The following is a 20,993-nucleotide window of genomic DNA, read 5'->3' as shown; positions in this document are numbered from 1 at the left end:
ACAACAAGTATTTAATTATGTATTTTTGCATTTAATACGCTAGTTCATTGTTCTAACAATTATCCCAAAGTAATTGTTTTTTTCTAATAAGTAATTCAATTCTGTTTTTCGGATTACGCTGACGCCATCTGTTACTACATTGTATTCTCTGTTTATATATTTGAGTATAAAAGCTATTTTTTCAGTCTGTACCCTCAACATTGACGGGCCAACATGATGCACTTTTCCGCCATTTTAGCGGTGCTTACTGTACTTATAAACAGTAGTCTCGCCAAACCAAGTAAGTCTCGTTGTATATTTTTAACATTTTGACCATCTCCGGAGTGGCAAAAACTCTATAAAAATATTTTCGTTGTCAATTTCTTTGGTACATGTATTTGGTCTTTTGTGAACTGTTACAGCTGTCTCATTCTCAATAATAAAACTTCTTTTTTGTTTTTATATTATAAGGTTAAATAAATTCCGCAAAGATTTACATGTTAGGGCTATTGAAGTTAACAAGTTTTTAATAATTTTATATTTTTTTAATTATAAAGGAAAATAGAATTGCGCCGCAAAAATATTCTAATATATAATAAATATTTGTTTTCCGAATTATTTTCCGCACAAGTTTATCAATATAAGGTTTAATAACTTTTTTTAAATTGCCATGAAGGATACAAATTATATATTGAATATATATATTTTAAGAACAGAAACTGGTAATATGCAAATATAAGTGAATTATTGAGTGTAAAATAGAAAATCTTACTACAGTCCATCGCAATGTTACTATGTTAGTATATCACATATGCGACGCGTGACGTGTTGGTATGAAACAATCCCAACAGTTTACAATGCCGGTTGCGTCATGAATACTGGATATACTGAAGTCTTAGATTTAAAGGACAAGGTACGATAAAACTCATTTTTGCCCCCCCCCCCCCTATTTTCTCATTTTTTTTAAAATTCTGGTCTGGAAAGCTACTTGTTAAAAAGTTCCCTTAAGTTTGAAGTTTGTGTGGATGAACTTCAAAACCATTCATTTTAGAAAATGGGTGAGAGGAGGGGGGTAAAAGGACAGCAAAAAACGCCAAATTAAGGAAACATTACGATTTTTGGTCATTGTTTCTTAAAATTTATACGGGTGCGCCTACATGACTCGGGGAAAATTACGGCGATTAAGACAGCAAAAAAAGATCTAATGACATTGGAATAAAAAACATCCTGGATCACGTTGGCGCAGGCACTTCAAAACTAAATATGTGTTGTACGAAACACCTGTAAAGTGAATACTAATTACAATATATAAATAATAACAGAAAGTTCCCCCCCCCCCCCCCCCCCCCCCCGCCTGCCCTGCACCTCACTCAGTTGCTTAACTTAGTGGTTTTGAAATTCATCTAAACAAGCTTCAAGCATCAGGGAATATTTTAACTCAGCAAGTACAATGTAGCTTTCACAAACAGTATTTCAAAAATGAGAAAATAGGGGCAGGGGGGGGGGGGGGGTCCAAAAACGGGCCTGATCGTACCTTGTCCTTCGTTATACATTTAATATTTTTATCTAGAAGATATTGAAGTTTGTGCGTTTTAATGTTTTACAGATTTTTTTATTTTTGTTTGACATGTCTTTACATACATGTATTTTAAAAGACATTATCTACATTTGAATTAACCATAAATCATATTTTTTTTCAGCACAACATTCGTCCTGGGCGTCATGGTCAAGTAAGTCTCTTCTGTTATTTTATTCATTATTTTATTTTCTAATATCTTACTACAGATCTTCATAAAAGTGAATTAGACCAAAAGTTTATATACAATGTACCATCCTTGTTTAATATGTTTGTACTTAAAATGCAGAAAAAAGAAGCAAACTTTAAAAAAATAAATAAAGAACAATTTAGAAATGAATAAACTAGGCATATGAAGGAAGTACAAAATGCATCTTCGTTGCCTTAACCTTTTACTTTCTTTCTTTCTTTCTTTATGTTTGTTTGTTTAAAATAAAATATACTATGTAATGAATCCGATTTTTGTTATAGGTTGGTCATCTGGCGGAAAAACATATAGTAAGTTGATTATACCATGCCATTTGTTACTGTTAAATCTAAGCGTTTCATTTATTTGTATATTAAAAAGGTTATAATTTAAACACATGAATGATAATGCCTTTATAAACTTGATGTTCGCTACTCTGTTAAACAATAACAAGCGTTTTAAAAGACTGTAACGTATTGACAGTAAATAAGTAAAATGACACTAAAAAAGTAGAAAAAATGGAGGGTCCGTGTGCTCGTTTCCTGAGATATAAGCCATTGAAAATTCAGCGGGAAATAATTCCTTTAGATTTTTCTTACATATAACATTGGCAAAGTTTTCTTACATATGACATTGGCACCTTATTTGTCTCAGAAACAATGAAAAAATAACAAAAGTTTCATAAAATTTTGAAATATGGCTTTTTAAACTGTATGTAATAAAATTATGAAAAGAAAAGTAGGGGTTTGTGGGCATTTTTTTTTTAATAACAATACATGGATAAAACCACAGAATTCCAAAAATCTGGCAAAAATTCAAAAAAGAGATGAGCAAACATCCTTAATCAAACGACAACACACTCATGGATACAAGTTAGACAAAACTAGATCACAAAGTATTAAAGTAAAAATGCTGAGTTTCTGAAAGCAAATCAAAGAACTCATCATGCTGTGTCATGTATATAACACTATCAGCAGATGCACTGCTTATCAGATTTCATACGATAATGTTATAAACAGAGCAGAAACAATGTTTTTTTTCAGTTCTTAGAACTGAGAATTATCGCTATTTAATAATGGTCCTGCGCTGATCTGATGAAATATTTCATAAAAACACTAAATGACCTATATGATCATACTTTTATACATGTATATATTATTGATCGTAAAATGAAATAATCTTCTGATTCAAACTTTATTTTACAGCTTATGGATATCGTAAGTACATTTGTAAATACAAACAGTATCATACACTATGTTGCGTCGTTTTGATTGTGAAAAGAGCTTTGTAGGGGCAATACGTTTTCAATACCATTAACAGATCAAGTGCCCAATTTGTTGAAATTATTTTGATTTGCTAATTTCAGTATTTTTTGTTCGAGAAATTTAAAGCACACAGCACTTGCAAAAAAATTGTGCAAATTTCACACAAAGTTAGTTTGAAAAAAAACCAGCTAAGTGAAACGAATAAATTAAACGTTTCGCAACAGTAATTTTGAAATGTCCATGCCTTTTGTATAATATATATACTCAAATAGCTTTTTGGAAAGAAGGCACCGAATTAAAATGGTAAAATGGGAAGGTGGGTGACACGAAACATTGTTAATACAAAATGTGTGTGAATACTTACCACCAGGAAATCAAATTGTTGCAAAATATCAATAATCTAGATGTTAAAAATCAAAAATAAGATTAAAATGTATGTCATAACCATGATAAACAGTTATAAAAAACATCACTAAAGATTCCTGATGAGACAACTGCCCACAAGAGACAAATAATACAGACATTAACAACTATTGTTGACCATTGGAACGGCCTTCAAAAATGATCAAATTCCATACCACGTAGTCAGCTATAAAAGGCCCCGAAATTACAAATTTAAAACAAACAAAACGAGAAAACCAAAAGGCATAATTAATGTACAAAATAATGAACAAAAAACAAGCAACACAGAAACAAACAACAACCTCTGAATCATCCCTATTTACTAAAAATCCTGATTGCACCTCACTTCAAAGTTCTTGACTGCTTCTGGCCTTGAAGGCACAAAACTTTGCTCAGTGTTCGGAGCACAAAAATCATGCTCGCATCATGAAATCCAGCAATTTGATTGGTTGATTTTCGAGTCTGAGTACAAAAACCATGCTCGAAAATTTTAAGACCGTAAGGCCTGATCTATTTGTAGATGTTCCGGACCATATGAGTATTTGGACCATACGCGTATGGTCATGACCATATGGGTATATACTCATATGGTCCGACCATATGCGTATGGTCGGACCATACGCGTATGGTCGGGGTAATTAACACTCTGTTACAGTTTACTTTTCATACTTCTAAACTCTTCATATGGTATGACCGTTCATTCAAAATACGCTATCATAAAGGTAATTTTATCATTATATTATAATAAAAAGATAAAGCTAAATGATAATAAAAAGTTTCACATAGTTACTTAATTTTACTTAATTGTCAAATTTAAAGTAAACACATTTTATACCGATGGTCATTACCGATTTGTTATTACGAGTAATGGCAATATGTCGACTTAAAAATTAAATTCCAAAAATTTCTTAATGAACTGTTACATAAGAAATCACTGGAAAGTAGCATACTATTATTTTATTTAAGTTGTGTTGTGAAGATGGTGTATTGCAGTCATTTTACGATATTTGAGATCTAGAGCTTCTTAAAAACACCGTAGACATCAGAATTGCCAAAGACCTCGGTATCACTGAACGCAGCTGCAAAAAAGGCTTGTTTTTCACTCGCAAACAAAATGTGTAAATGAAAAAGATCGTGCACAAATTTCTTGCAAATGCAAAAAAGCTATGATACCGTGTGGAAGTGAATGTCATCCAAACCTAAATGCAGGAATGTAACTAGCGATGAAAACTAACTATGACATCAATATTAAATTTTACGTATTTTTTTTTTATTATAAAATTACAAAAATTGTCATGTTTTAAACCATCACTGTTTTTTTAGATAAAGTTTTTGTATTATTGAAACGTTTAGAATGTAATTTGAAAAAAATATATATACCTATATGGTCCAAATACTCAGATGGTCCGGCCCGTTAATAACCAAACGAGTATTATACTCATATGGTCCGACCATACGCGTACGGTCGGACCATACGCGTATGGTCGGACCATATGAGTATACGCATATGGTCATGACCATACGCGTATGGTCCAAATACTCATATGGTCCGGAACATAGATAATAAACAATGTACAGCCATGGCCGATATGGTATTCCTGTTTGATGAGTCTTATTACCTATATTTGTAGATAATAAACAATGTACAGCCAAGGCCGATATGGTATTCTTGTTTGATGAGTCTTATTACCTATATTTGTAGATAATAAACAATGTACAGCCAAGGCCGATATGGTATTCTTGTTTGATGAGTCTTATTACCTATATTTGTAGATAATAAACAATGTACAGCCAAGGCCGATATGGTATTCTTGTTTGATGAGTCTTATTACCTATATTTGTAGATAATAAACAATGTACAGCCAAGGCCGATATGGTATTCCTGTTTGATGAGTCAGGTAGTATCAGTAACAACAATGCTAACAACTTTAACATCATGAAGACCTTCATGAAGGATATTGTTGGAAAGTTTACCTCATTTGGTACCTCTGGAATGCAAGTCTCGTCTGTGTGCTTCGCTGATGGTGTCCGGGAACATTTCCCGCTCAATAAGTACGATACTTTGCAGAAGATACAAAACGGTATTATGTCGGACATCAATCCTAACAATGGCCCCGCAACTAAAATAGGAGCTGGTATTAAGGTAACACTGTATATATTTTAATCAAAATAATGATGAAATTAAAAATGATTTGAAATAATCAAATTGGTCAAATTACCTTGAAAAATAAAATGTTTTTAATTGACATTAATTAACATTTCCTTCATAAAGAACAGTTATAAATTTCAAACGTATTAAAAAACTTAACAACATCTGTTCAGAGTAAAGAAGTGATCCAAGACATAGAGCAATCCAGTGTGCCGTTCTATGCCTTCACTGATCATTTGTCCAATTATTTATAAATACAGTCCTTACGATCTTTATTTCAGTACGTAAGACAAAACAGTTTCACAGCAGCTAAAGGTGGAGTCAGAACAGACGCTAGGAAGATTGTGATTGTCATAACAGATGGTCAAAACACAAGCCCGCCAAATCCTCAAACCGAGGCTGCATTACTCAAAGCGTTGGCACCGAACGGTGTAACAGTAATTGCCATTGGTGTGGGATCTGGTGTAAACAACGATCAGTTGAAATCCATTGCTACACAGGATAGCTATGTTTTCACCACAAATAATTTCAACGAACTGTCAAACATACTTGATGCTGTAGTCGCTGTTTCATGTGGAGGTAATGCTTTCTATAGTAACCATTCAGGGACATCTTATATAAATCCCGGATAACTTATGTTAGATCTTGTGGTTTAGTTTATTAATACTTCAATGGTTCAAAGAGGCAACGAAGAACACAAGTATTAATGACTATATCTGCATAAGGAAATGTCTGTCTCAAATCAGCAATAAGACGGTTGATGTATTTGAGATGTTGCTTTTCGCAATGTAACAAGGTACTTTCCGTTTTTAGTTTTCCTTGGAGTTCGACATTTTTGCTATTTTACTTTTTATAAGTATAATATAACAATGACAATCGTTGTACAGAGAATCTGCAGTTTATATGTAGACCTCATACGTTCGGCACACTTTTTCTGATCCATTTTACTATCTTGTTTCAATTCATTCGTCAGTTGAAATTCTAGAATGTGTCACTCCAAAACAATATATTAGTAACCTTTTATTGCTCTCGTTTAGTAGTCAATAACACTTTCACAGGAAAGAAACCTGCAAAATAACATGCTGGCAGTGGCGGATCCAGAACTTTTCACAAGGGGGGACCCGCTCCAGTCATGCTTCAGTGATTCAACCAATTTTTTCCAACGAAAGGGGGGACCGCAGGCCCCACTGGATCTGCCTATAAACGCACGCAAAATATATAATTCCTTTCGACAATCAGCATTGTTCTCTACGTTTTCGACATGTAATACCATACACTTTCCTTTGAAATCATAATTGATTAGTTTTATTTTGTTTTCTAGCTTGTTCCATCCAAACATCCAGCCCCGGTCAACCTGGACCACAAGGACCAAAAGGTGAACGAGGAGAAAAGGGCTATACTGGAGCTCAAGGAGCACCAGGTATATATAATTAATTGTTAGAGATTGGAATACCAGTTAGTGCGGGGTATACACCAATATTATAAGATGAAACCTGACGACACAAAACTACCACCAAGATCTAAGACAGTTACCTATAAAATATGTCCAGCTTGGTTCTGTCTCGAATCTAAGAAAGACTTTGAATTAATTTGGTACAGAGAATATTAAAGATCCAATATCGTCACAAGACTATCCAATGGTTAACTTTGTAAAATTTGAAATTTTAGAGTAAGACATTTTGGAGCAGGAAGAAAATCGAATTCTGCCGAAAATAATTATATAATCGGTTTCATTTGACCCTGGTTGATCGATAGTTTTTATGTTTATATCAATTAAACATTTGTCATTTTCAAATATCGCGAAATGAGTGTTTATCACCGGATTTGTACTTACAAGAGCAGAACAACGAAAGTTTTTTTGCCTTGACATTTTCATGTTTATTTCGAGACAATTACCATTTTAATTTATTTCAATCTGAATACTAAATTGGAAGACTAATATTCAACTGTTTGCGCTGCTACACAATCAGGTAAGAAACTTCATAAAATATTTGTAAAATGGCTATTTCAACTGCGTTCCCTTTCTTAAACATGTGGAAGAGGATCTGCTTACCCTTCCGAAGCATCTAAGAATACCCTAAATTTTGGGTGGGGTTCGTGTTGCTTAGTCATAAGTTTTCTATGTTGTGTCTGCTATTATTTGTCTGTTAGTCTTTTTATTTTTAGCCATGGCGTTGTCCGTTTATTTTCTATCTATGAGTTTGACTCTCCCTCTGATACCTTTTGTCCCTCTTTTACAGGTAATAAAGGCATGAAAGGTGACACAGGAGATCAAGGCATGCAGGGAAACAAAGGCATGACGGGAGATCCTGGTAGAGACGGTACCCCTGGAGGACCAGGCCAGAGAGGTCAGCCCGGAGCAAGAGGTGAAACTGGTAACAAAGGAATGAGAGGCACAGATGGAACACCAGGTATTTCGGATACATGAAACTTGTGTCACATGTACTAAAAAGCAAGCACGAAACTTGTATTACATGTGCTAAAAAGCAAGCACGAAACTTGTGTCACATGTGCTAAAAAGCAAGCACGACACTTGTATCACATGTGCTAAAAAGCAAGCACGAAACTTGTGTCACATGTGCTAAAAAGCATACATGAAACTTATGTCACATGTGGTAAAAAGCAAGCATTAAACTTGTGTCACATGCGAGACCATGACTGAGAAAATGGGTCCAGATGAGCTTAACACATATAAGAGGACAGATAACGATTCAGGACACTTTGTCAATCATTCCGACAAGTACATGTATATTTTGAATGTTTTTTTCATTTTTGCCATTTCATATTTCTATTGCGTACATTGCGTATATTGTCAACATTTGAAAGAAGTCTTAAAAATCTGTTTTAACTTTAATGAAATGATATGGAATGATTTAAAAAAACACAGAAAGCCCTAGACGAAAACTTTATAATTTAAGGTGGTACCTAACACTACAGGGAGATAACTCTGTAAAATCAGCTAAACGTTTTAATTACGTTGTGCTGTAAAGGGAATATCAAGCTTCTCAATGATCAAAATTGGTGTTTGTCAAACTGCTATATAACCAGTGTAATTTCTCTGACAAAACGGTTGGTTGCAAGTTTTTGAAATTTTTATATTTTTGTTAAAAGGTCAAAGTAACTACTTTGACAAAATTTTATGAAAATTAAACGAGCCAAATTAATTTAAGTAAAAGTGTTGGGTACCACCTTAATACTTATAATAAATATTGACAGGCAATGCAGGACGAGATGGTAATCCTGGACCACAAGGACCACAAGGCGATCAAGGTATGGCGGGAGGCAAAGGTCCTACGGGTAACAAAGGAGACACAGGGAAACAGGGCCCAGTAGGCAACCAAGGTCCAGATGGTAAAAAAGGAGAAAAAGGAGGACCAGGAAATGTAGGTTCACAGGGTACACCCGGTAACAAAGGAGAAACCGGCGATAAAGGCGAAGTTGGAAGTAAAGGAGAAACCGGGAACAAGGGAGCAGATGGGGCCACTGGAGAAACTGGCGCTAAAGGAGAAAAGGGCGATAAGGGAGATGTAGGAGAACAAGGACAAACAGGCGAAAAAGGTAAGAACTTAAGAAAATAAATGATTCAAGTCGTCTAAATAATTGAGTTTTTAAATCAAATTGTTTATCCTATTGATATATTTTGTTCAAAATTCCTTTTCAAGTTAAAAACTGTCATTTAGACACGATTAAAGACAGAGCGACATTGTATTTTCTTTAAAACTATATTTTATGACTCGTTTTGAAAAAAAAGAAGAATACACGTACATTGTTGAGATAAAGCGTCAACCGTTAAGTTTAAATATGTATCTCTGTACAACGCTTGTCATTATTATATTATACTTATGAAAAGTAAAATAGCGAAATTATCATTTTGTACAATTAGGCGGCCAAGGAGAACAAGGAAAAACTGGAAAAAAGGGAGAAAAAGGAGAAACAGGAGATGGAGGCGCAGATGGGCAAAAAGGCAAAACCGGCGATCAAGGAGAAAAGGGTTCAGCCGGCGCTAAAGGTGAACAAGGAGACAAAGGTTCCGCTGGAAAGCAAGGCGAAAAAGGCATGACTGGTGACAAAGGCGAAAAGGGCGACAAAGGCGACATTGGCGATCAAGGACTAAAGGGAATGGTTGGGAATGCTGGTAAGAAAGGTGGAGTTGGAAATCCTGGTGAACAAGGTCAAAAAGGAGGACAAGGAATAGATGGAAACAAAGGTGCACAAGGAGATAAAGGTATGATGCACAACTTTTTGGAATTCTAGGTCCTCGATGCTCTTCAATTTTGTACTTGTTTGGCTTTACAACTTTTTTCACCTGAGCGTCAATGATGAGTCTAAAGTAGACGAAACGCGCGTCTGGCTTATTAAATTATAATCCTAGTACCTTTGTTAACAATTTGCCATGTTTTTTTCTTCTATTTTGTTAACTTCATACACAGCTCTACATTGAACTGTCTTGGATAGCGTAAACAAAATGATAGACATTTTGTACGAGTTTTTAATATTCTTTAAACCATTTCTAATCTTCTAGGACAAAGGCTTATGCTAGAACATTAGTACTTGAGTTTCAAAACTTATAATGTTGTGATTTAAAATTGTCATTGACCTTTTATTTATTTTACTTGTTGCAACATTTTTCAATACAAATAAGTTTATTTATCAGAACCGGTAGTTAATGTACATTTCTATACAACAATAAGAGACGATAAGACTATTTTTTGGACCTCTTAATTCGAAATCCGATTTCTTATGATTCTGTCAAAAAACGTATTTCAGTACATTCAGAAGTTCATAAAACATCGATCTTCATCATCAATCATTGGTATTTCTATGTTTAATTTTGATACACATGTTTAAACAATAACTTCAAACTTATTGCATTTTGTGAGAAAAAAACTGCAAAGACTGTCAAAAATCTACCTTTGAAATCAGAACTGAGCAGATTTAAATTTATTATAGGTGAGACTGGAATGAAAGGAGAAACGGGGAACAAAGGAGAAGTAGGAGGTGTTGGTGCACCAGGCAGACCAGGAGATAAAGGAATAAAAGGAAACAAAGGAGACCAAGGGGACCAAGGCAAACAGGGAGCGAAAGGTTCAACAGGAGACACAGGTACACAGGGACTTAAAGGAGCAACAGGAAACAAAGGGGAGAAAGGAGACAAGGGAGACCAGGGCGATGTAGGTCTGGCGGGAGCAAAGGGCACAAAGGGTGACGATGGTAACAAAGGAGCAGATGGCATGCCTGGAACCGATGGGAAACAAGGAGCACCGGGAGAGAAGGGTGTAGGTGGCGATAAAGGAGTGGCAGGTGATAATGGACAGCCTGGTGACAATGGAAAGACAGGAGACCAGGGACCAGTTGGACCAAAAGGAATGACAGGAGATACTGGACCACAAGGACCATTAGGTACAAAGTGTAAAAATTAACTTAATTAAGCAGAAAACGTCTGGTGAATATAATTTTGTTTTATATCAGAGGAACTTACAAATACATGTACAAGTATCGGTTTTATTACTATTCTGAATTTGCCTTTTTGCGACCTACTTTCTTATTGATTGAAGATTGTATTGATACGGAGTTTGTAAACTATTGTTGTTCTATGTACGTTAAGAAACCATAACAATGCATACCGTTTTCATTTTCTTGGGGTATATAATTAAACTATTACTTAGTAGATAAATGTCAAATAATTGTGAGATTCTAACTGGTAAATGCAATAAGGGTAACTCCAACATTTGAATACCTATAGATAAAAATACTCCCAGAGGAAAGCTCCGCATTTTCTGCAGAGATAAATAACAAGCACACAATGGTCATTTTAGTGAAAAATGTAGTCTAGAAAACCATACATCATACCTCTTTGCATGAACAGAATTTTATGAAATAACTTAATTAAACTTACATTTTCAAATAGGCGACCATGGAACGAAAGGTGACCAAGGCGAAAAAGGCGACAAAGGAGAAAAGGGCGACAAAGGTGACAAAGGAGACGATGGAAAGAAAGGTGAGTAAAATAATTTTTATGTACATTTAACGAACTTATTTTCATGGATAATTTTTACGCGTTTAATCGTTTCTAGGCGATTTTTTGCGAATTTGTTTTTAAGAGAAGATGCTTTTTTCATTTTTGGCATCAACGCGATGTCATTTATCTGCGTTTCATCTCAACTCGTGAATAATACTTGTATAAATAGTCACAAAAAGAAAGACTTTACACGTACATATTACTGAGAAACAGACGGGGTAGGCCACTGTGGATAAGGCATTCAATTAAAAAAAAACCGTTTTAAACTGATAGTCTCTCTATGAATTTGCCATGCAGCAGTAATCAATCAATAATTTTAAACTTTCAGGAAAAGACGGTGAACAAGGGAAACAGGGAGAAATGGGAAAGACCGGAGAACGAGGAGCAAAGGGAGACCAGGGACCAGATGGTACACAAGGTATGAAAGGAATGAAGGGACCAGATGGAGACAAAGGTGCAGTTGGAGATCAAGGTGCACATGGAGAAAAGGGAGCACAAGGTGATACGGGAAAAGCTGGAGAGAAAGGTGTTGTAGGAGACCAAGGACCGATCGGTGCAGTAGGACCGAAAGGACCCCATGGTATGTAAATTGGATATGAACGATTGTTGCTGGTTAGATTTAAATGTTAGATTTAAATAATTTGTATTTAGTTTTGATTTAATACTAAGGAACCCCTTACATGTTTATTTACACGCATTTGTATGCTATCATTTACTCTTCAGGCAATCTTTTCTCAAATATGGGTAACCACGATCAATTATAATTATGATTACAATGAATGATTTATATTCATTACTTTTTAATTTACAGTCCTACAAGAAAAAAATAACAATAAGGACAATTTTCCATGAAGAAAAATAAAAACCAGAATGGAAGTTAATAGAAATGACTTCATGATACATTGTACAAGACTTCAATAAAAAAGTTTGTTTATATTTTAATATTATAATAAATAATTCTGTTTTTCAGGTGATCCAGGAAAAGATGGACAAAAGGGTATGTTCTATGACTAATGTATAAACTTAGTATATATTTGTTTAGGGGCCAGTTGACGGACGCCTCCGGGTGCGGAAATTTCTCGCTACATTAAAGACCTGTTGGTGACCTTCTGCTGTTGTTTTTTTTTATACGGTCGGGTTGTTGTCTCTTTGACACATTCCCCATTTCCATTCTCAATTTTATTGATTTATATGAACATCGGGTTTTCAAGTCAAACTAACCCGTAGAATACAAGCTCTCATGTGCACATCCTTATTATGTATTCAGCTTTAACATACAAAGCGGTGATACGAGAATAACGCAGTAAATGAGTCAAGTCTGATATAAGTAAATGGACATTTATAATAGAATAACTTTGGCCTTCAATACAGAGCAACATCTAATTGCTAGTTCAAGACGTCTGATGACATCAAACGAATCGCCGACTGTAAAACAAAAAAATAAATCAAAAATTGTCAACTTTTTTAATTTATATTATTTTAATTCCTTTTGACTGTATAAACATAAGAGTCACATATTAACCAACAAGAAACAGACATATTGTCTTGTTCTAGCCGGCTTCTGGCTTCTATGTAAATTATGTTATCAATGGCAGATTCCGCCAGTTTTTTGCTTATTTTACAATGTGTTTTTTTTTCATACAGGAGAAACAGGAGCACAAGGGGAGAAGGGAGAAAAGGGAGACAAAGGAGACATGGGAGAACAAGGCAAACAGGGACCAGCAGGAACCATAGGTAATTAACATTAAAAATTTTGCAGTGTAACATTTGTCATTCGACATACTGGGGGAACAGAAAAAAATGTCGGATTTAACAGGGTGTCAGAATGCTCATTGTTTTCTGCAAGGAATGGCATATTTTGGGACCATGAAAATGTGTTGATTAAAGCAGGATGTTGGAATACTCAGTAGTCGGATTAGGAAAGTTACACTGTAATGGTACCCCCCTAAAAAAGAATTGAAAGATAACCTTAAAAGTTATGACTTAATTTTCATTTTTGATTCAGACGTTCTAGGAAAATATCTTACACTTTCATAATTACTTTGTTTTGGTAGTCCAGATAGAAAATGTATTGCGCCCAATTGAGAATAGTTCAACAACGTATCAAATAAAGAGATTTTCATTGGGACAAATATTCAACATGAGTTTCAATGAAATGGATTTTTAGAAGTTTAGACCAAAATACGTCTTCAACAAGACACACCCATATCGTTTAGTCAGCTATAAGAAACTCCGACGTAACAATGTTTAAAAAAAAGAAGAAAAGTTTCTTTTAGATTTTCAATTACAAAAGTCTAGTATCTTACTTAAAACCATTAAAGTATCCAGAATTCATGCAATACGAACTGTTCAAAATTTTCAGGAATGACAGGGGACCAAGGTGCTAAAGGTATGATTGGTGACAAAGGTAAGCCCGGAGAAGTGGGACCAACTGGAGCCCCAGGAGAAAAGGGTCACGAAGGGGATAAGGGATTACCAGGCGATATAGGACCAAAGGGACCAACCGGGGCACCAGGAGAGAACGGAATGGATGGAGGAAAAGGACCAGATGGCAACTCAGGACCAATAGGACCAAAGGGTAAAAGAAATATAGTAATCGCCGTAGTCTCGGTATTGATTTCGTCAAGATATAAGATTTTGAAAAAATAATTTATACCTAGGAATTAAACGTGGAAAACCATTCTTCAATTCATTTTTTTCCTATATTTTTTGAAAATGATTTGTCAAGTTATAATCATACATTATGTTTAAAAGTGTTTTTTTGTTGTTGTGAAAATTGAAAAATAAAAAAAATAAATTAAATGTGGAGCAAATACATATTAAATTTAATCTTTACAATATTTAAAACATAGTTTAGTCCACAGATCTGATTTAGCGTGTAACTTACTGACATACTAGTATGATGTTTACATAGGTGAACAAGGGGACCAAGGACCAAAAGGAATCCCTGGAGACAAAGGAGAGCCAGGAGACCAAGGAGCCCATGGAACACCTGGTGCTCAAGGAATACAAGGTCTAGCTGGCCCAAAGGGACCTAAAGGTAGTTGTTTTTTTTGTTCACAGTAATTTCATTGTTGTACATCTTGGTGGTTTTTATATGTAACGAAATGATGCGTGCACATTAAACGGAAAGTGACGTATAAAGAAAATACATTTTTGAGGACATACATGTAAGAAAACCATAATTAATAGGACTCAGAACAATGAATCTATTGAAAGTGATTTCGTTATACTTGTTATTTACTTAGAAAAGTTTGTATAAATTTTATTCAATTAAAAATTAATAGATTTATATAAAAAAAGAAAGACATATGCTTAAAATTGTTTATTAGTTTCCTCTGAATTTCCGCTTTGGGACATCACAAACCAAAGAACGAGTCGCGTTTTAAAGATCAAATTGATATCTGTATATTGAGAGAAAGAGATAGATGTTAAATTAACTTATATTACTTATTCCTTAGGTGATGCTGGAATTAAAGGACAAACAGGAGACAAAGGCGCTGATGGTAAGAATGGAATTGATGGAAAGAAGGGCGCAACTGGTGACTCAGGAGAAAAAGGACCACAGGGTAAACAAGGTCCAATAGGACTTCAAGGACCAAAGGGACCAAAAGGAAATGACGGTATGAAGGGAATGAAAGGAATCAAAGGCGACAAAGGAGACCAAGGCGACAAAGGAGTCCACGGAGACAAAGGTGCTGATGGTATGAAAGGTCAGAAGGGCGACAAAGGAGCAGTTGGCGAGAAAGGTATGCAAGGAGAAAACGGAAAAGATGGACAAAAAGGAGCTAAAGGTGACACAGGTGACAAAGGATTAAAAGGAGACGCTGGCGACAAGGGACAAGACGGTATGAAAGGATCGACCGGAAATAAGGGTGACAAGGGCGAAACAGGAAACAAGGGCATGACTGGTGCGAAAGGAATGACAGGAAACAAGGGCGTCCAAGGAGACGTTGGTGGCAAAGGAGAAACTGGCGAAAAAGGCATGACAGGAGTAACTGGCGAACAGGGAGCACAGGGAATCAAAGGTATAAGATTTATATCGATCGAATTTGATTGTTTTGCTTTCGGTTGGTTCCTAGCTACTGGCTGTTTTTCCGAAAATTGCCTTTTAATATCTTAATACTTCGAAATATAGGAAACATTTTGACTTTAAGTGTATTCATTTTTAAGTACATGTATTTAGAACTCCTAAACTTTTTTTTTTTTTTAAATTTCACGAAAATGTTTAGGTCGAAAAACTTTCAAGGGTATAAGAAAGTTGTATATCACCATTATTTGCTGAGGATACTTTTTAAATATTATCCAAATATTAAAATTAGAACATTCACCCCCCCCCACCCCCCGCCCCAATTTTTTTTTTATGTAAACACTTCTGTACTCATGAATTATAGTTTGTGTCACTTTAGAAAATCCCCAGCGAAATGAGTGAACAGTTCATTTACTCGTCTATACAAATATTTGATTTACAACTTATAAACATATCTAATTTTGATAAAAGGACACATTTGTTACTGACTTAAATAAAAGAAGCATTGGAAGAGAGAATATATCAGTTCAAAATGCACTCCTTTCATCGTAAATTACTTAGCGCAGTCTAAGTAGCCTGGTCACATAACCTTCGTATTCTATGCTTTTAACCAATCATAAAGCACGGAAGCAAAACATTTTTCTAATTGTTAAACTGTTAGCCATTGGCTCATATTATTCAACCTTCGTTTAGAAAAATTCACAATCGATTATTGTATTTCAAAAGGCGATACTGGTGATGCTGGAAAAGATGGATCTAATGGTGCAAAGGGAATGACTGGAGAAAAGGGGGAGAAAGGCGAGAAAGGAGAAAAGGGATACACCGGTGATACAGGAGAAAAGGGAATGAAAGGTCATAAAGGTGACAAGGGAGACAAAGGAGAAGCTGGAGCAGATGGTAAGTACATACAGACAGATACGCATCATGCAGCAAATCTTTCTTTTGTCCGTTTCATAAAAGAAGAAAAAACATATTTATAGACTATTAAAAAATATATAGGAAACTGCACACAATAAATCATAAAACTAGACGACATTACTTTATTTGTTAGACAACAATACGTTAGCTTAATTGTTTTTAAATTTTCTTCTTCCAACTTTAACAATTATTTCATACGTATATATTTAGGCAAGGACGGTAAACATGGCCATAAGGGTATGAAAGGAGACAAAGGACACACAGGAGAAAAGGGACACAAAGGTGACCATGGTGACAAGGGATTGAAAGGTCACAAAGGAGATGCAGGTCATAAGGGCACACAGGGAGTAAAGGGCGCGACAGGAGATAAGGGACCAAAAGGTGACAAAGGTCATACTGGGGATAAGGGATTGAAAGGTGATCAAGGTGACAAAGGAGGCCAGGGTATCAAAGGAATCATTGGAGATATGGGAGCCGAAGGTTAGAACTAAACAATGAATATATGTGTACAAAATAATTTAAACAAGTAAACAAAATTATGATAAATCAGACTAAACTAAACTTAACTAAATCAGAAAAATCCAAATTATAATTTCTGAATCATTCAATAAATTGCATCATGAAAAGTAATGATATACAGCAAACATACCAATGAGAAAATAATCAAACAAAGACTTAACAAAGGACATCTCAAGGAGAAAGCTTAATAGAGGGACGAGAATGTTAACAACTACAACAATGAACAAAACCAAAACCACCGTATAGTACGCTGTACAAGATCGAGAGAAAACTCGAATGTGAAATATTTTAAAGGAGAAAATAACGGAATTACAAATATAAAAACACAACAAATTACTATCCAGATCAGATGCATATAACATATTGCGATGGATATATTAGATGTTCTCTATATTTTTATGACAGATTAATTTGAGTTATACATTTTAAAAGGTTAAAATCGACATAGAAGTCTTAGAATATCTATTGTTGGAAAAAGAATTTCCCTGGATTAATATCGTCTTACAAACTATGTTTCCTTTTTGAGGAATACAAATCAAGAACATCTCTTCGAAGGCACATTATTGCTGTTTTCAAAAACACCCATGGTTTACATATAGAAAATATCAAACACACATTATGTACATTGTAATTGGTAAATGACAAAAACTCAGAAAATTATCATTGTTTTTTTTATTGTAGGTTTCATCAAGGTGATATTTGAATTTCCCCAAACAGGTGAGTCAAATTTGCTATATTATTTCAAATCTACTTATGATACAGCAAGTGTTGACAGGACTAGTGTAACAGTAATGAGGCCCCTCATGGGGGGTCCTAGTAATCACATAATCACCATTTTTTTGCAAATATAATCACATAATCATTAAATATTTGCTTATCTTTAGTAATCAAATAATCATAAACTAAAAATACAGTCCTAGGTAATCAAATACTCATGAAATATTTGGCTTAATAATCAAATAATCATTAAAAAAACGGCCAAGTAATCACATAATCAAAAAACCCATGAGGGCCCTCAGTAATTTTATGTTCTAAATTTATCATTGCTGCAGTTTCTAGACATCTAATTAACTATAAACCCTTTTGAAAACTGTAACATGAATACAATCCTATTTTTATCTAGATATTCAAGTTGAAGAGAAGAATTAATCTAATCTTAAAATTTTAGCTTTTAAATTTCGATATGAAAAAATAAACAGAATAAATGCATACATTTCTGAGTTGACATTGCTAATATCATAAAATCGACAGCAGTTTGGTTAGTTCATTGTACCTTTGTTTACGATTATCTGTGAATTACAGCCAAATGAATTGAGTGTGTAGGTTCAAACAAAATCTTTAGCTAGCTTGCTATTTAGCTAAACCTTGATATTAATATAAGGTCAGGTATACTACCTTTCTTTAAGAAAAGACTAGCCCGACAAATAACCAATCTATCTGTCTGTATGACTTCACTCCTCCAAATGGAAGGAAGTATACCTAACTAATAATGTCAAGGTTCAGCTAGCAAGCAAGGTAAACGACATTGTAATTTAACCTACACACTCAAATAATTTGAATGTAACTATTTAAGCACAAACTAATCTTTATTTGTCTAAAAAACAGACATAACGGTTTAGTAAGATTCCCATTTTATCAGATTTAATGTTTCTTTATTTTGTATAGGTTATGCCGCCCCAACACCACCAAAATATCCAACAGGAGGAACGGTAATCAAGGTAAGACTTTTATGATGTCATCAAGTAGCTATAAACACATAATCATGTCTCAAAAGGAAGATAAAAAAGTATTACGTCACAAACGGCCGATCAAACATGATGATGTCACCCACGGCTTATTAAAACATAATTATGTAATCAGCGGCCGATCTAAACATTATTATGTCAACGCCGGCCAATCAAACATTACTATGTTAGCAGCGGCTTATTAAAACATCATTATGTCATCAGCGGCTGAACAACGCATTATTATGTCACCGGCGGCCGATCTAAACATCATTATGTTATAAAAGGCTATCAGAACAGTAGTATGTCTACTCCGAGTGATTAAACCTTTTTATGTCATCAGCGGCTGATCAAAACTGTTGTATGTCTCTAACAGCAGATAAAACATAAGCATGTTACCGACGGACGATCAAACATGATTATGTCACCAAAGGCATTCTAAATTAACATTCTGTCATCATCAGCCTATCAAAACATCATTTTTTCATCAACGGCCGACAAAAAAACCCCAGTATTATGTCATATACGGCCGAAAAAAAAACCAGTATTATGTCACTGGCGGCCGACAAAATAAACAGTATTATGTCACTGGCGGCCAATCAAACATAAGTATGTCAACAACAGGCGACCAAAACATCTTAAACAACCGGTCAAAACATTATTGTGTTATCAACGGCGATCAAAACAGTGTTATGTCATCAACGGCCGATTAAAGTATTATTATATCATAAACAGCCGATCAAAACTCATTATGTTTACCACGGCCAATCAAATATTTCTATATTTAACGTCTGCCAACCAAAACTCATTATCATAATTTTGTCACCAAGGGTCAATCCTAACATTATATTGTCACAGAGAGCCTATAAAAATACATACCATAACTCTGTAATAGCTGTTTTCATTTTAAATAGGAATGATTTTTTTACGACAATTAGGAGCATGATGAAAGTGCTATCGTATAACAAATTTATAGAGGGAAAAAGTGCCAATTCAATAGGAAATTTGTCTAATTATGTGTCAGCTGAATTTAAGTTTCAATACAGAAATTCAGGTTGTGTCTATACCAAAACCGTATATGCAGTAATGATAGAAATTTTAAATCGGAATGATTTTGAGATGTGCATAGGTGTGATAGATTTATCATCTTTATGATCTTTTAGGAGTTTAAACATATTTATATATAGTGGTTTGGGAAACACTTTATTACAACTTACATTTTTCCGCTTCCACTTATCGAGTGCGAGTGCTGCCTTGTAGCCATTTTATCCTGCTCTTTTACGAAATCTACAAAGGTGTTTTTTATCAGCAAGACATAATTCTCTCTTTTAACACGAGTCAGCCATTTATCGACCATTCCGACGAACTGCCATCATTTCTAAAAAATATTCGCAAATGGTGTCAAGGAATAGCCAAAAGTTAAGTCCTTAAAACTCTCTGAATACCATACTCGGAAATGGTGTCAAATAAGAGCCACAACTTAAGTCATAGAAATATCCGAAACGATAATCAAGCAAGGATTTTATGTGTTTGTAGTCTGATACGCTCTCCTAAAGTTCGCACCTCATTTGGCCTTTAAAATGTTTCCATGAAAACGTCACGGGGGACTAGTCTTTGGAGACGAAACGCACACAAATCTTACACATTAAAATATGATTCTTTTGATAAGTTTTGTTTATGGTCATTTCAATTAGCACTGATAACAGAAAGGTATTTTATTATTTTGTTTTTCTTGTTTTAGACAAGCTATGCACCAGCAACCGCATCATCAGGAACACAAACCAACACAGCGGTTCACGGTATTCAAACAAAGGTGACAGCAAAGGCATATTGAAGACTACAACACATGAGATAAACACACTATATTTTATTTATACGTATTATTTGTTTAATAATAAACACAGTATATGTTTATGATATGTGTAATTGTTTCTTGTTTGTTTAAGTCCTTTATTATTTTGAGTGAAGAATAATTGTCTAGACATAATCTGTACTACGCATTGTTGTTTTTGTTCGTTTAAATAGTACCGGAAAGATACCGTTGCTGGTAGACACTCTGTCCCTAAGGGTACAATCGGATCAGCAGTAAGTGCTTTGGTACCAACATGGATTGGTACATACTTACATTCTGAAATCGTTCGTTTAATTATTAGGGAACAAAGTTTTCGAATCTACCCTGACAACATTGACCGAAATTGATCTTGGTAATTAGTATTAGGTCATTT

The 20,993-nt window shown here is 34.6% G+C and overlaps 1 protein-coding gene and 2 long non-coding RNA genes across 3 annotated transcripts; all 3 read left to right on the top strand.

The window, feature by feature from the left end:
• Window positions 1-214: 214 nt before the first annotated feature.
• Window positions 215-2,053, top strand: LOC134718734 (uncharacterized). Its single transcript, XR_010107427.1, has 3 exons — window positions 215-280; window positions 1,680-1,709; window positions 2,027-2,053. It is a non-coding gene; the product is annotated as an uncharacterized LOC134718734 (long non-coding RNA).
• Window positions 2,054-3,307: 1,254 nt separating this feature from the next.
• On the top strand, window positions 3,308-17,010 carry LOC134717816 (collagen alpha-1(I) chain-like). Its single transcript, XM_063580309.1, has 17 exons — window positions 3,308-3,323; window positions 5,254-5,552; window positions 5,840-6,137; window positions 6,880-6,978; window positions 7,799-7,969; window positions 8,775-9,116; window positions 9,442-9,783; window positions 10,509-10,958; window positions 11,467-11,556; window positions 11,906-12,157; window positions 12,548-12,574; window positions 13,222-13,311; window positions 13,940-14,155; window positions 14,492-14,617; window positions 15,039-15,605; window positions 16,334-16,504; window positions 16,736-17,010. The coding sequence occupies exons 1-17, from the start codon at window positions 3,308-3,310 to the stop codon at window positions 17,008-17,010; spliced, it is 3,831 nt and encodes a 1,276-aa protein (XP_063436379.1).
• A 671-nt stretch (window positions 17,011-17,681) lies between these two features.
• LOC134718732 (uncharacterized) lies at window positions 17,682-20,694 on the top strand. The gene is made up of 3 exons (XR_010107426.1): window positions 17,682-17,761; window positions 18,710-18,762; window positions 20,510-20,694. It is a non-coding gene; the product is annotated as an uncharacterized LOC134718732 (long non-coding RNA).
• Window positions 20,695-20,993: the final 299 nt, after the last annotated feature.

This window comes from Mytilus trossulus, chromosome 5 (assembly GCF_036588685.1).
Source record: "Mytilus trossulus isolate FHL-02 chromosome 5, PNRI_Mtr1.1.1.hap1, whole genome shotgun sequence".
In the NCBI taxonomy this organism is placed as follows: Eukaryota; Metazoa; Mollusca; class Bivalvia; order Mytilida; family Mytilidae; genus Mytilus; species Mytilus trossulus.
Note: the sequence above shows the minus strand (reverse complement) of the source record. Positions and strands in the feature narration are given on the sequence as shown.